This window comes from Pollachius pollachius (genome assembly GCF_949987615.1).
Source record: "Pollachius pollachius genome assembly, chromosome: 9".
Classification (NCBI taxonomy): domain Eukaryota; kingdom Metazoa; phylum Chordata; class Actinopteri; order Gadiformes; family Gadidae; genus Pollachius; species Pollachius pollachius.
Genome location: NC_136942.1, coordinates 12,631,205 through 12,642,444, shown reverse-complemented (window position 1 = coordinate 12,642,444; position 11,240 = coordinate 12,631,205). Strand labels below are relative to the sequence as shown.

The following is an 11,240-nucleotide window of genomic DNA, read 5'->3' as shown; positions in this document are numbered from 1 at the left end:
AATCATTTTATAGTATGAAACACACGATATTGGAAGCAGTCAACATATTAACTTCTCTTTCCTTTAGGCCAGGCCTATACAGTATGTTGAGATTAATTGATATTATAAGATCTTTGTTTAACTATTGAATTGTAAAAGAAAAATAAATACAAACAACTTGCTGATCTCCAGGCAGTAACTCATAATCCTAAAAATTTTTTAAAAAAATTAAAACCCCCCCAAAAAAGTATATGTCATAGGTGACATATTCTCTTCCATTCTCTCCAGAATCAACCCAGTGACGGGCGTGGTTGAAGAGGAACAGTCCAACCCCATGGAGGGAATGACAGAGGAACAGAAGGAGTATGAAGCCATGAAGCTGGTCAGCATGTTTGACAAACTGTCCAGGTAAACACAAACGCTATCTCACACACACACACACGCACGCACACAATGAATAACCATTGGAAGAAATTGCGACACATACAGCTAGATGTTAAGTCGACCTTTCCAAGAGTAGAATGCCCATGCTCTATACAACCTTGGCAGATTTGATCCAGGGCCACAGTACATAACATTAATAACAATGATTTGAGTTTAGGGGAGGCATTCCATGATAGTTGTAAAGGAATTATTATGAGTCTCAGACCTCTCTCATACAATTTCAATTTCCAGCATCAAATTTAACTACATTTGCCTTTATCTGGACTACTCTGTCCATTCCTATTGTGTATGTGTGAGAGGTGTCCTCCAGGTTAAAACTCACTCCCATTGCCAGCTGCCTCAGCATTCCCCTTCCAGTCTTAGGGTTGCCTGTTTGGGCTCCCACTGAGCAGTGGTGTGGTGTGACAGAGAACCAGCTGGTCAAGTGGTTTGGTCATATTATGAATAGTTGTAACTAAAAACACGGCTTCAGCTTATTTAACCTTGACACAAATAATATCTCACACTCTGTCCGACCTCACTTTCCCCCCCCCTTGGATCCATCTCTTGCTCTGTTTTAAAGAGAGGGCAGGTTATAGTAATTAACAACACCTGCCGCACATTACCTGTCTTCTAGTTCGATGTCAAAAGCCACACCCATCTTCTCTCTGCCCCAGACAGCACCGAACCACACTCACCTCCACATTAGCCGATTGATTATATGTGGTTGAATGTGTTTTAATTTCATCGCAATTTTCTTCTTAAACAAGTGTTGCCTATGAAATACTCAGATTAGCATTGACCCGCTTTATTCTTTACTTTTATTGGATACGTTTTTGACAATGTCAATTGTATTGATTGAATCACTTCTCTAATCTCTCTATGTGTTGCTCAATTGGTCGGTGACTCTACAGGAACAATATCATTCAGCCGATGCAGCTGGGAGTGGATGGTCGGATAACTGAATTGAACCAGGATGACATGCAAAGGCTGGTCCACAATCCACATGTCCAGCCCCGGACCCAACCACCTGGCTCAGACAGCGATGAGGGCAATTAGTCAACACACTTAGGACGCACATGAAAACGCATGCACAGATGCTCACTCACTCACCCACAGCCGTTTTTATCACATCGTGAGGACCACTGAAAGGGGCTTGATGGGATCCAACCTTTCTGAAGGGTTTGAGACATGATTTGAACTGCTACATTCATGATAAATAGATTTGAACATAAAAATGACTTTGAAAAGCCAAAGCTTGCTCATAAATCTAAACCTGACTTTTTTCCCCTCCAGAGGACCAGTCATGTTTCAGGACTGGTCATCCATTTCTCTATTGGCATACATCAACACCACTGTTAGTAATTGAACAATTCATGACAAGCCTTTAATTTAACTAATGTTGGTCCCCACGGCATGAGTGATATGTTGGGTTATGAAACCACCAGGATAGAAAATTACATGAACATGCACACATTGATCATTTGAGATACATTCTACTTGTAAAATGATAAATATTGAATCAGCCATAACCCATGCAATATTTTGGAATCTACTGTACCTTTAATATTTTGAACAGTACTTTATCCTATATCCTAAATCTATGAGTTGACACATGAATCTGTTCTAAAAAACCTTTTAAAGGTCTGTTAATGCTCTGTGTAACTTAACAGGTTTTGTGCAAAATGTATTAGCTTTATTCATATTTTATTATATTAAACTATATTTAGATAGTATTTTAGTAAGTATTTTTCCTCATGGATATGTGGCATCACAATCTTTTTTTTAACATAGAGCGAGAAATATTGTATTTTAGTTGTAATGGAAATGTGTTGCATATGCAGAATGAGAATGAAAGAATGTTTAAAGATCATTTATATTTAACCATTGATATGGTCATTGTAATTTTTTCCTCAGCAACTTACCTAACAAACCAATGTGGGATGTATTTAAAGTAAAAACTTCATATTAAAATTTTGTCCGTCATTTTTTACAAGATGGTTACCATGCTATGGTCTATAGTCTGTATGTCTGTCTTTTAAACAGAACATTATTAAGTCAGTGCACTATTCAAGTGTGTGAATATTGACTGGAATAGTAGGATTCAAAGGTTGTTTTGCATTTGCGCATCTTGGTGATTTAGATAGTTGGACAGTGGACAGGGGTCTCTTGGTTAACAGGTAAAACACTTTTTATCTCTCTCTTTTACCGGTTTTGCTAGTTTCTGAATAAACACATTAGAAACTATTAATTTTTGCTGCAACTGTCAAACGGACAAAAGTTTTTTATTGATCATCCAGTCGGCGATTAAGGAAAAAAAAAAGATTTATAAAGCCATACAGAAATGTTTGATATTTCGATTTTTGATATTGCCTTAAATGAACTTGACCAAAATTATAGGTCAACATTTATGACTAGCTTCTATTATGAACTTTATATAAAGGTATTATGTCAGCACTATAAGGGGCCCTCCTCATAATACTATATGAAGAAAAAAAAAATCCCTTTTATTGACTATTTTTTTCCCTTGTACGAAGAAATAATTATACGTCACCAGGGCCTTAGACAAACAAGAACAAATGCAACATCCACAAGGGGAGCAGAATAATTACAAGGCAGAACCGAGCTAAGTTATTTATTACATGATTGTTAATAGGGTGACACAGAGTGTGGCATGATAAAGGGAAACCACCAAAGGTCCACTTCAATCTTCTTCCTTCAGATACACAGGCAGGAAGGACAAGCCTGGGTGGTAGGGCTGCAACTAGCGCTGGTTTCCCCTCCGGGTGTTCTGCTTGGTCCCTCCCTCCCTCCCTCCCAGCCGGCCGTCCACCCCCGCTGGGCTCTAGTCTTTCTTCTTGTAGTCCTCCAGGTGAGCCAGGATCCAGCCAGAGGGGCCCAGGATAGTGACCACCATGACGGTCATAGCTATGGCCTGCTCCTGCAGGGAGGACATGCACACAGAGATGTTTATATCACTAGGGCTATGCATATTTTCATATACATTGATTCATCATTTAGTCATTTAGAAATATTTCTAAATTAGAGTAAATGCTGGTCACATGTTACCAGAGTGCAAAGGGAGGTCTGCAATATTTTGCTTTATCTGTCAAGCAAGAAACAAGTATTAATTTTATAATGATCCATGAATTCTTGAATTGCATGGATTAAGCGACTAATAGTGTCACCCCGCATGTGAAATTGTGTCAATTATAATTACAAATTATAATTGACACTATTTCAACATATTTCAAAAAAATTCAGAAATATGAATTTCTTCCGATACTGTGGAAAGAGGTTTATTTTGTGTTGTCTGTGAACTGACACTGCAGCACTTGCAGAAGGCTTTGAGTGACAGTTGGTTGGTGGATAACAGTTGATAACAAGTAGCAACATCACTGTGCCAACCAAACACTTGACTAGATTGTTTTAGGGTGCTATCCTCAGCACTCTGTTGACAATCCAATTAAAAAGGGCTCAGTGGTAAAATTAGGCTAAAAAGGCTACGAGAAAGCAGTCTTGTGATCAACTGTGTTAAAGCCATGATAAGTTGTGAAGATATGTTTGTCAAATCAGTGGGTAAAGAAACTATTTGTTTCGTCATATCCTTGACATATTATCTTTCTGTAGTGTGGTTGCAAAGCAAGCCACACTATTGTTATTTAACACATGTTTGGAATTTGAATGTTTTAAATCACTTTGGTCAGTGACAATGTGTAGGCTATGCTGTTAATTTGACCTTTGTTGTTACATACGAAAGTATAAGAGGTTGTTTGTTGGCAGGGCAGTATTGATGCATTTAAAAATACAACGAACGAATGAAATAAAAGGAGTTACACATATCTGACATAAAACGTATAGGTTTAGCATAGCCTACACCTACGTTTAGTTTATCTGCCCAAAGCAAACCAAGCAAGGCAAAGCAAGGTCATAGAAACTTGGCACAAGTTCAAGTGGGCAGCGTTCTCTAGGAACTGTAATCATAAACCCAAGTCACCTGGTAATGTTCTTTAAAATAGGACCATGAATGTAATTCATAATAACTAATAAATTACCGATTTAATGTAGGCATATGCCTAGATTAAATTAATCAACATTTTGATGCGCACGGTTTATTTAATTATTGTTCTTCTTGGTCGTGTCGACCTACGTGTGAGAATCGAGATTAATAATGGTCGACCGCACTTGTGTCGCAAGGAGTCATGATAGCAGGGTGCTATTTCTGAATAGGCCTACAGACCGCGCACGAGCTACGCAGTCTGCGAAGATTTTTTTGTGCTGTCCTCAGATAGCCTTGAGGTATGCAACACTACGCAGAAACGTAGGATATCGACCACTATGGACAAAAACACTTTTTTTAAACGATATGAGTCACCAGTTTGGATTAATATATAATCAATATCGGTACTGCTACGCATAGCGTGCTTGACTTCGCCCCTCAGGCAACAGGCAATAGACATTACACTTACCCCAGCTGAAATGTGGTGTTTGGCAGGTTTAGAATACAGATTGGCCCTCTGGACCAAGTTGGTCACTGAACGTTTTAAAAGTGTAACAGAGAAATTCAAAGTTGCCATGTTGCAAGGGTGTTGACGCGTCCGCCGTCAAATAAGATTATGGACTGGCTAAGTGAAAGTGTGTGAGAGAGTGTGTGAGAGAGTGTGTGAAAGAGTGTGTAAGAGAGAGAGAGAGAGAGAGAGAGAGAGAGAGAGAGAGAGAGAGAGAGAGAGAGAGAGAGAGAGAGAGAGAGAGAGAGAGAGAGAGAGAGAGAGAGAGAGAGAGAGAGAGAGAGAGAGAGAGAGAGAGAGAGAGAGAGAGAGAGAGAGAGACATCTTGAGGTCTGTTTATAATGCTCATAGACTTGTTGTATCGTCTTATTAACCATATATATTTAATTTAATATTCTACTATTTGATAAGTATATATATTCTGTATTTAACGTTTTATATTTAGACCTCCTATTTTTTTATTTTACCTCCAATGTAAACGTTTGTTTCCTATGCCAATAAAGCTTTTTTGAATTTAAATTTGAAGGAGAGCAAAAATAAGCAAACTAATTAATATGATAAATTATATTAAATTGTAAGTCTACATCATATATAGCTTTTGCTATCGATATTATTAGTTTAGTCTATCTATTGACATCGGATGACAATCTGATCACAAATTCTTTCGAACTTTATTTGAACAAATTGTTATTGGCAGTCGGATTCATCTCGGTGGATCTTGCCACCATCTCCTGGTAAAACATTGTAGTGCAAGCTAATCTGTCCAGCACAGTCACTTGCTCTTCTGTCCTCGCTTGAACTGGTCACCAGTTATACGGTGACACTCTGAACAACATAGCCACATACTTGGTGGTAGATCTGTTTATAAGAATCCGGGACAGAGAACTTTACGCTTGGTCTTCTAAATGTGTGAAAAGAAGACAGCAGCGGTCCAGAACTGGTAAGTCACGAAACTGCTAGTGTGATGAAATGAGGGAAGTAGCTAGCTGTGTTTCCGTTTTAGCGCTTACTTCACTGCTCGGACGATGTTCACGCTAATAAAGAAACAGTGAACTGAGTTAATTTAAAATGCTTATTGACTTCTGTTCAATGAGGAATGGCAAACTGTATTAGCTTAGCATTATAGCTGTCACATTGAGCATCGTTTGGTATCGTCAGTCGTTTGCTCACGCTAACGAATAACTTTAAATGTGATAATAAAGTAACCGCATTAGTGGTTGATAGAAGATGGCCCAGAGTTAAGTTAACTAAATGTGAACTGAACTAGCATAATGCAGAATGAAGTGCCGCTAGGGTGTAAGCTAGGTTAGTTGTCTTCCACGTTGGCACGTTTCGTTGTTTACATTTAGGGAGGGCTGCAAGACATCTCCTGAAGCCTATTATTCTTGGAATTGTATCGTTATTTACATACACGTCTCATTTTAGGCCCATACAAACATAATTTCACTAGTGGGAGATTTGCAAAGTTAGTTATTTGGAACACATATAGCTTTAGTCTCCAAAACTTTACTGCAACGTTGCGTTCGAAGTCATTGTCGTCCGTTTTCCAACCATATCAAACTATCACAATTTGATGGCGTATGACTGATTTCCCCAAATTGGGATCGTGTCAAACATTTATGCTTTATGCTTTTTTTATGCTTTTTTGCAATTGATTAATTGTGGTGTTATCTTCTCTCTCCCTCCGCTGCTCCATGATCCCCTGTTTTCCCCTGAATGCAGGTGACTTGTACAGTTATTCATTTTACTGTACAATCACTGTGAATGTGTGTTGTGCTCTTGGACAGCTCTATATGTAAGGGTGTTTGGTTGTCGTGGGTGTATGTATGTGTGTGTGCGTGGGTGTATGTGTTCCCCAACTCCACCATTATGTCTTCATATCCCTCCCTACTCCTGCCACCTCCAGTCCTCCTCCTTTTCTTCTCCTTCCCGCTACTGATGCTTTTCCCAGAAACCTCCCTCTGCAAAGCAGTAGCCAGAGAGGAACCAAAATTGGGAAATTCTGTCACGCCAAGTAAGTGCATTATGTGGGAATTGATTACCTAATGACTCTTTTCTTGTCTGTGATTAAGGATAATATAAACCAGGATCCAGCATATTTAAATGTAATAATATTTATTAATGGATAGGTAAGTGATGAGGAGTTTAAGTGGTGCAATGTATTATGCAATTCCAGCTGTACCATAGGTTGCCTGGCTGTTGTTACTCAAATTAAAAAAACAAACTTTGCCACGTTCTGTGATAAACAGGTTGACCACTGTTTGAATCACATTTTATTCAAACAAAAGGTTTCAGGTCATGGAAGTTATTATGGGTCCCACTTTTATGTACAATGGAAGCCAAACAACAAAGTGGTTGTATCGGTGATGATTGTCAGTTTAATAGACAGGTGTTCTATAAAAAGATGCACTTTTTCATAGTTTAACAGAACCCACATTGTTTCGGTTTTCTTAAAGGAAAACAGCTGCAAGAACCGTTTGATTTCACATACCTGCACGTACAGAGAGCTTTCTTTTGGATTGTAGTGGCTGGGTTGTGGAAGATGAGAAAATAAGATATATGGGGAGGTGTCTCAGTGTACTATATCTTTTATGAAGAACCAGAACCATTTGTTTTGTTGGTGTTTTCCTCTTAATCACATTGCCCAGTGGTGGAGGTATCTTTCAAGTGTGTGTGTGTGTGTGTGTGTGTGTGTGTGTGTGTGTGTGTGTGTGTGTGTGTGTGGAAACACAAGTCTGTACATACCATTGCCGGTAACATTCCAGTATGCAGCAGGGGCGGATCTACGGGTGGGCCTGGTTGGTACAGGCCCACCCAGATTGACAGTGGGCCCACCCAATCAGATTCATGGAAAAAAAAAATATATATATATTTTTTAATGTTTAATTGTCTTTTCTTATACAATATAGTTTTTTTTCTTGAATACATTTATAATTTAAAATATTTACAGTAGCTACCAAAAAATAATAATATTCAGAAACCCCTCTCGTACTCATTAGTTCTGTCCAGTGACGTCTTTACGCAACATCATGGTCGACGCAGACAGCGGATGGCGGTTTCGTGCACCATCAGACTGCAGCCTCAATTAGCAATGGCTAAACAGCTCTCTTTTTTTATGTCACTTATGATGACATAATCAACTTTTTCAACTCGAAACCTAGTATGCTGGCCCGCCGTGGCATTATTGCTGTTTCTGAACGTTTTTTTCGGAATATTAATTCATTCGATTTGTTTGGTCCATATTCATGTTCGGGTTGTAGTCACTATAACGTGAGCTGTGCAGTGTTGGATTTGTGTTTTTATTATGTGATATTCTGACATGAGTAAAAGGCATATTAAAATGTACTACCGATCTGCACGTTCTCTCCACTTCATGATTTTATATATATATATATATATATATATATATATATATATATATTTGTTTAATCTTTGAAAAAGCCAAGGCCCATCCAGATATTCCTAGGCCCACCCATAAAATACATTCTGAATCCGCCACTGGTATGCAGCAAGCATTTTTGGTACTTTTTTTGACACATATTGGAAGATCATTGAGAGTGCATACTTGCCACATTTTCTCCGCCACATAATTAATAATGTAACTAGTTTTTTTCAAACTAGTCTTAACTAATATAATGGTGACATGAGTTAATTTTAATTGATTTAAAATTTATCCTAATTAAATTGATTATGTTTTAATAATTTCAGAATGCCATTCAATTAGAGTTAAAGAACACAAAACTGCGTTCTGAGTTCTATTATAAATGAATTATCATTGTGCTCTGCACATCCATACTCCTTTAATGATGCATAATTCTAATGCCAACATTTTATTGTTCTCTGTTCAGGTGGGGAGGCTCTCCCCAACAACATCACAAAGCAGGCCAGCGGTATCTCTAATTCCAGCTCTAGCAACTCCATGTCCCCTTCCTCTTCAAGAGTAACAGATGGACTTACCGTGTCAGAGCCCAATGACCAAACGTCTTTGAAACAAGGAACCATCCTCTCCCAAGGCAAGGAAACTTCTGTCTTCTCTCCGCCCAACAATCTCACAGTCTTCAACAATCCATCGAATGGCACTAAACTACTAGACAAAACAATAAACCAACCACCAAACCCATCAACCGAAGAAATTTACCTCAGTGATGCTCTACAACCGATTGACCCCCCAAAAGAATCTACAACGTCTGTGTCATCACCCAAACCAGCCACCAAACCAGTTGCTCATATTACCCAAACAAGTGAATCTATAGTGAAACACCTGCCGGACCAAGCCTCCACATCGCCTTCCCCGATTCCCAGGTCCAATTTGTCAGCCGGTTCTCTCCATCTTTCAAAAGGCCCTGACTATGCACGTGATCCCATTACAGAAGACGCTAGCAATAAATCTAGCACCACCGCTGCGACTGTCACTTCTAGGCCAGCCGTACCTGTAGCGCCCACCAGCACTGCTGAATCTTGGTCACAGCCAGGATTAACTGCATCTAGCACCATGCCCACTGCATTAACACAACGCCAAACCACATCAGCCCCAACAGCAGTGCCAGTACAGACAACAACAACCACTACTCCATCTACCACAACGACAACCATGACTTCCACAGGTGAGAGGAACCCCCAGCCACCAGCCTCACCGTCTCCTCCTTCAGCCCTAGAAACCAAGACCTCAGTGACTACCGGGGCCCCTGTTGAGTTGTCTACTTCCACTTCTTCTACTACTACTTCAACTGCTACTACTACTACTACGGCTGCTGCTCGTAGTGATGTTAGCACCATCTCGGCTGCAATTGTTTTCCATCTGGCAGACACTGCTTCTCTACTGGCCGTCTTGCTGTTCGGCCTGCTCTTCTTTGTAGTCACAGTGGCGTTGTTTGTGGTGCAGGCCTTTGAGAGCTACCGCAGGAAAGACTACACACAGGTGGACTACCTGATCAACGGCATGTACACTGACTCTGGTGTGTGAGAATGGGGAATGGGGTGATGCTACTAGGAGCTGAAGAGGGCTGAGAGAACTTCAGCAAGGAAGAGCTGGCTAAGGTTTCCTCAGGAACTGGGTTCATTGTCTTCCTACCCCAGATTTACAAGGCATATACATGATATGAGTGCATTGTGGATCCCTTTCCATTTTTCTTTCCAGAAGATCACACGCATCGAATACATTTGAGAGGCAGCAGCATTGATTGAACAGTAGGGTTTTTGGGGGGTGACCTCTATATTACAACATGGAAGAAGTAACTGAGGGTAATGTTTAAAGTTTAAATTAAATTGTTTTGGACAAGTGCAGACAATAGTCGATGTAGTAACTGGTGCCTTGATACACGGGTTTGAATTTGGCCTGTGTAAAGGTTTTAAGTGCTGGACCGCAAAAAAGACCTTGCATACAACTACAACTACAATTCATTTTGTTTACATTGATTATACATTTGCTTCAATTGTTTTCTATTTTTATGGGATGGATATTGAAGGTTAGTGGTGACTTAAACCCTGATGTAATGGTTGTTTGGTAGAGGATACAATTTGAAATGTGTCTTTCATCCACACGACCAGCTGCAGAAAATGTATATCGTAAAAATGATTAAGTGTAAGGAATTATTTGCACTTCTGCAATGATTCAAGATAGAAAACTGCAAGTATTTTTCGAGAAGGATGTTTGAGCCTTAAAAGGTATTGATGCCAACTGAGGAAATAGTTTGTTTTACCGTCTCTTGCACACTAGCAGTGTATGTGCGCGCCTTGTGTTTTTCGTAGCCATAGTATGTCTGGTCTGGATGGAGACGGGACAGAGAGGGATGGAACACCATGTGGAAGATTGTATCGGTTGATTAAGTTTAAGGGGCTTATGCAAATGTAACGTCTCGCCATTTATTATTTGCATCCGTCTGTTCATTTCAATTGATTCCCTCCAGAGTCTTCCATTCTGTTGTTTGGTCTGGTTTTGCTATTCATTGTATCTCTATATATCAGAGTGTAACATTTGAACCACTTTATTTTTGGTAATGCACTAGAGCTATATTTACCGGAATTCATAATTATGTATTGTGGACATGTACACCAACATTTCTGACTGGGTTTTGTATTTCATTGAACATTAAGCAAAGGCTTTTCCTTTAACCATTTCAAATACTGCATTCCAGCCTGGACACTTGCAAGCCATTATATGATTCTGTTTAGAATCTAGTTTATGAACTTGTTTACTAACTTCAAAATGTTTATAATATGCACCAAAGGAAATTTACATTATAGAGCAAGCTTAATTATTATTTGCAGGAACGTTGTAAATGAATGTAGCTTGTGTAATTCTGACGATGTCCCCAGCTCTGACTGAAATCC

The 11,240-nt window shown here is 39.4% G+C and overlaps 1 protein-coding gene and 1 long non-coding RNA gene across 2 annotated transcripts in view; both read left to right on the top strand.

The window, feature by feature from the left end:
• Positions 1–1,461, top strand: part of ric8a (RIC8 guanine nucleotide exchange factor A) — a gene marked incomplete at both ends in the record, with an annotated part of 10,931 nt that extends 9,470 nt beyond the window's left edge. Inside the window, 2 exons of the mRNA XM_079743857.1 lie at positions 268–387; positions 1,317–1,461. Coding sequence (XP_079599983.1) covers positions 268–387; positions 1,317–1,461 — 265 coding nt within the window. The remainder of the gene's footprint in view (positions 1–267; positions 388–1,316) is intronic.
• Positions 1,462–5,685: 4,224 nt separating this feature from the next.
• On the top strand, positions 5,686–9,644 carry LOC307080372. Its single transcript, XR_013812084.1, has 3 exons — positions 5,686–5,850; positions 6,633–6,924; positions 8,759–9,644. It is a non-coding gene; the product is annotated as an uncharacterized lncRNA (long non-coding RNA).
• The last annotated feature ends 1,596 nt before the right edge of the window (positions 9,645–11,240 follow it).